The sequence below is a fragment of the Pygoscelis adeliae genome, unplaced genomic scaffold, assembly GCF_000699105.1.
Source record: "Pygoscelis adeliae isolate BGI_AS28 unplaced genomic scaffold, ASM69910v1 Scaffold85, whole genome shotgun sequence".
Taxonomy (NCBI): domain Eukaryota; kingdom Metazoa; phylum Chordata; class Aves; order Sphenisciformes; family Spheniscidae; genus Pygoscelis; species Pygoscelis adeliae.
In genome coordinates this window covers 3324867-3327847 of record NW_008824900.1, presented here as the reverse complement: position 1 = coordinate 3327847, position 2981 = coordinate 3324867, and the positions used below count along the sequence as shown (strand labels likewise).

The 2981-nt window shown below is 40.9% G+C and overlaps 1 protein-coding gene across 1 annotated transcript in view; it reads left to right on the top strand.

The window, feature by feature from the left end:
• Positions 1–2441, top strand: part of TMEM114 (transmembrane protein 114) — a 22112-nt gene extending 19671 nt beyond the window's left edge. The window contains exon 4 of the mRNA XM_009324806.1: positions 2209–2441. Within this exon, the coding sequence (XP_009323081.1) occupies positions 2209–2441 (233 nt within the window). The remainder of the gene's footprint in view (positions 1–2208) is intronic.
• The last annotated feature ends 540 nt before the right edge of the window (positions 2442–2981 follow it).

Here is a 2981-nt window from a genome sequence, read left to right as displayed (position 1 = left end):
GTGATGTCCCCAAACTGTGGGTCACAAAAGGAAACCCCAAAGAGTTATTTTAGTTGGAGTGTAACATTTCAATTTGAAGCTAGTAACATTCTTTTACATTTTGTTTTTTATTATTTTTGCTGTAACCAAAACCTCTGTGTTTTAGAAAGTAATTTATGAGTTAAAACTAAAAACATTCTGTCAAAGTAGGAAAACTGGGTTTAAATCCATCTCTATTTTCTTCTCCAAATAGATTTTCAGTATTGTTTCACAATGTAACTTGAAACAGAAATTTTCCCCAACAGAAAAGGGGATCCTCAGTGTTGGCCCTCATCACCTGATCATACAGTCCTGTTTCTAAGAAGAGAATGGTAGGAGATTGCTGGAAGCAAATGCTGCTGTCTCAAAGTCTCGACTGACCTTTTTAGTCTGAAATGCTCTTAAAAAGACCAACCATCCCCCTTCATGCTTTTCTTCTGAAAAAAAAAAAAAAGTAACTTCGATTTCCTTAGAACATCAGAAAGCTGTATTCGCTAAAAAGGCTTAGGCTATTTGAAAACTACTCCAAATAGTAAGTGAAAGATGAAAAGCTGTGAAGTGCAAAGCATGATTATCCTGCTGAGGAGTGGAGTACTGTGCCTTTCTAAGACACTTAGGGTTGCAAAGAGAGAAAGGAAACACAAAGACAGGGTTAGGAGAGGGGTGCTTGGATACGTTCTGAAGATGCAACTAGTGCTGTTTCCCGGGACAGCACGAACAGACTGCAGGGTGGCCTTTGGTGTGAGACCAGACCCTCCTGCTGCTCAGGCAGTATTGTTCAGCTGTTTCAGCTGCACTGAGGCTTGATGCATGTAACGGGCGTGCACAGTTTTATAGGATATTCCAGTTCACAAAGTTTGGTATTGATATTTCTGTCTGAGCTGAAAGACATGTTTTATGATGCAATTCCAGAAACCTGAGTTTTTTTGAAAATACCAGAACTGATATGTTCCAGATCCCAGGATATGCTACATGCTTCCCAGTTTTTTTTGAAATGCGGCCACATTTAAGGGGGATCACAGAACTCAGCGTACCTTGTTGAAAATGTCAACAAAACACTCATTTCCATTTCTGCTGACAAAAGGTATAGAGATGTGATTTTTTTCCCCCTTGCAGAGGACTAGAATAAGGTACAGGCATCATAGCATGGTTAAAATCAGGAATATGAGTATGAATTTTGACTGTTGGATAACCCGATACACTTCTGTCTTGGTTTGTCTTTACTCAAACTTGTCTTTCTGGCAAAAATGCAGATTCATCTAGACTTACACTGTGATTTAACAGAAAGCCAGACCAAAAATTTTTCTCCCTCAGAATCAGATAAGACACTATCTTGTCCTACAAGTGTTCCAGTACCTACTTTCCCTGGGCTACAGTCCTTTAATCCAGGGCCTTTCTGTTGCATCTTTCCTGCCACTGATCCAGTAAAGTCATAAGTTAGTGTATGTCCTTTGAGTGACATAGATGCCAGGCCCAGGATGTAGCATGCACTTGTGCTAGATGTGCCATTCCTTAAGTTTGCTAGCTTCTGTACAGTCCTTTATTTCTGAAAACATCTGACTTCTTGTTTGAGTGCCTTTATTAATTTATTTTTAGTCTGCTCCAAGGGTGTCTTTGGCTCAATTATTTGGAAGTGATGAATAGTCGTGACTCCACAACACTTGTTGGAGGTGACAGTAAAGACCAACACATTTACATTGAACGCTCAAAACTTATGATACTCAAAATTAGAAACCAGCCTAAATTCAGGTCACTGACCTGAAATTCAAGAATCTCTGTCTCCATGGGCTTTCTTGCATAGAGGTAGACAACTGTACGTGGTGCACAGCAGTGAGAAATCAGGATGCATTATAATACAGTATTGAAAACAGAGATGTACATGCATTAGATATCTGTAAAAGACCTGACTAGGTTTTTGTTGTGGGAGGCTTGCTGTTATACATTTTGATTCAGTATTTAACAGTGAGAACACATTAAACCCAATGGACAGAAATAACCCTCCCTTTACTTCTCTCTCACTCTTCCCCAAAAAACAGCCTCAACTAGATTTCAAAGGTAAACAGAGGCTAACTGGCAATTTGGCCTGGATAGATAGGAAGGAGTGGCAAAGAAGCCCTAAGAGATATCAAATTAATTATTTTTAATTTCTGCAGTGGATGCTAACTAGCTGAATATGTTTTTCTTTCCCAGCTCTTGTTACACTTACTGGGATCAGTGTCTATATTGCATATTCAGCTGCTGCCTTCGAAGAAGCTGTCTGCCTCCTGAGGAGTAAGGATCTCCTGGTAGAAATTGACATCAGGTTTGGCTGGTCACTGGCACTAGTCTGGATCTCCTTTGTCGCAGAAGTGCTCACCGGCGCTGTGTTTCTCCTGGCAGCAAGAGTTGTGGGTCTGAAACAGCGACGTGAACAGGCGTTATGAACAACAGGTATCAGTGCAACAACAGAACCCCGCAGAGCCTAGAAGTGTGGATTGCTTGGTCCATCTGCTCACTAGGGGTAATAAAAGTGGCAAGGCTGTGACTGAGTATCTTGCCAGCTGCCATAAACCTTTCTCACAGTTAGCTATAAAACACAAAGATAAATCAGTAAAACATTTCAAGTGTTGTCAATAAGGAAACCCTTGTGACTTTAGAAGAAAGTACATTGCAGTGTTAGTGTTTCCAAAATAATTTCACCTGGCAGATCATAAGACATCTCCATTCATTGCTTAGAACAAGACAGATTTCTTGCTTTCTTTTCTTTTTTCTGCTGTCCCAGCAAAGTGCCTCAGAGTACCTTGCAGGCCAGTCTGCACGGTCTGCTTAGCTTTTGGTGTGCCCTCTGAGACTCCTAATAAGTATGCTTAGGATTCCAGTCATGTTGGCAGCCTGTATCAGCAGAGCTGCTCTGAGATGGCTGCTTTGTGGTAGGTAGTGCGGTATTTGGAGGACCATAGAGACATATGATGTCTACACACCTG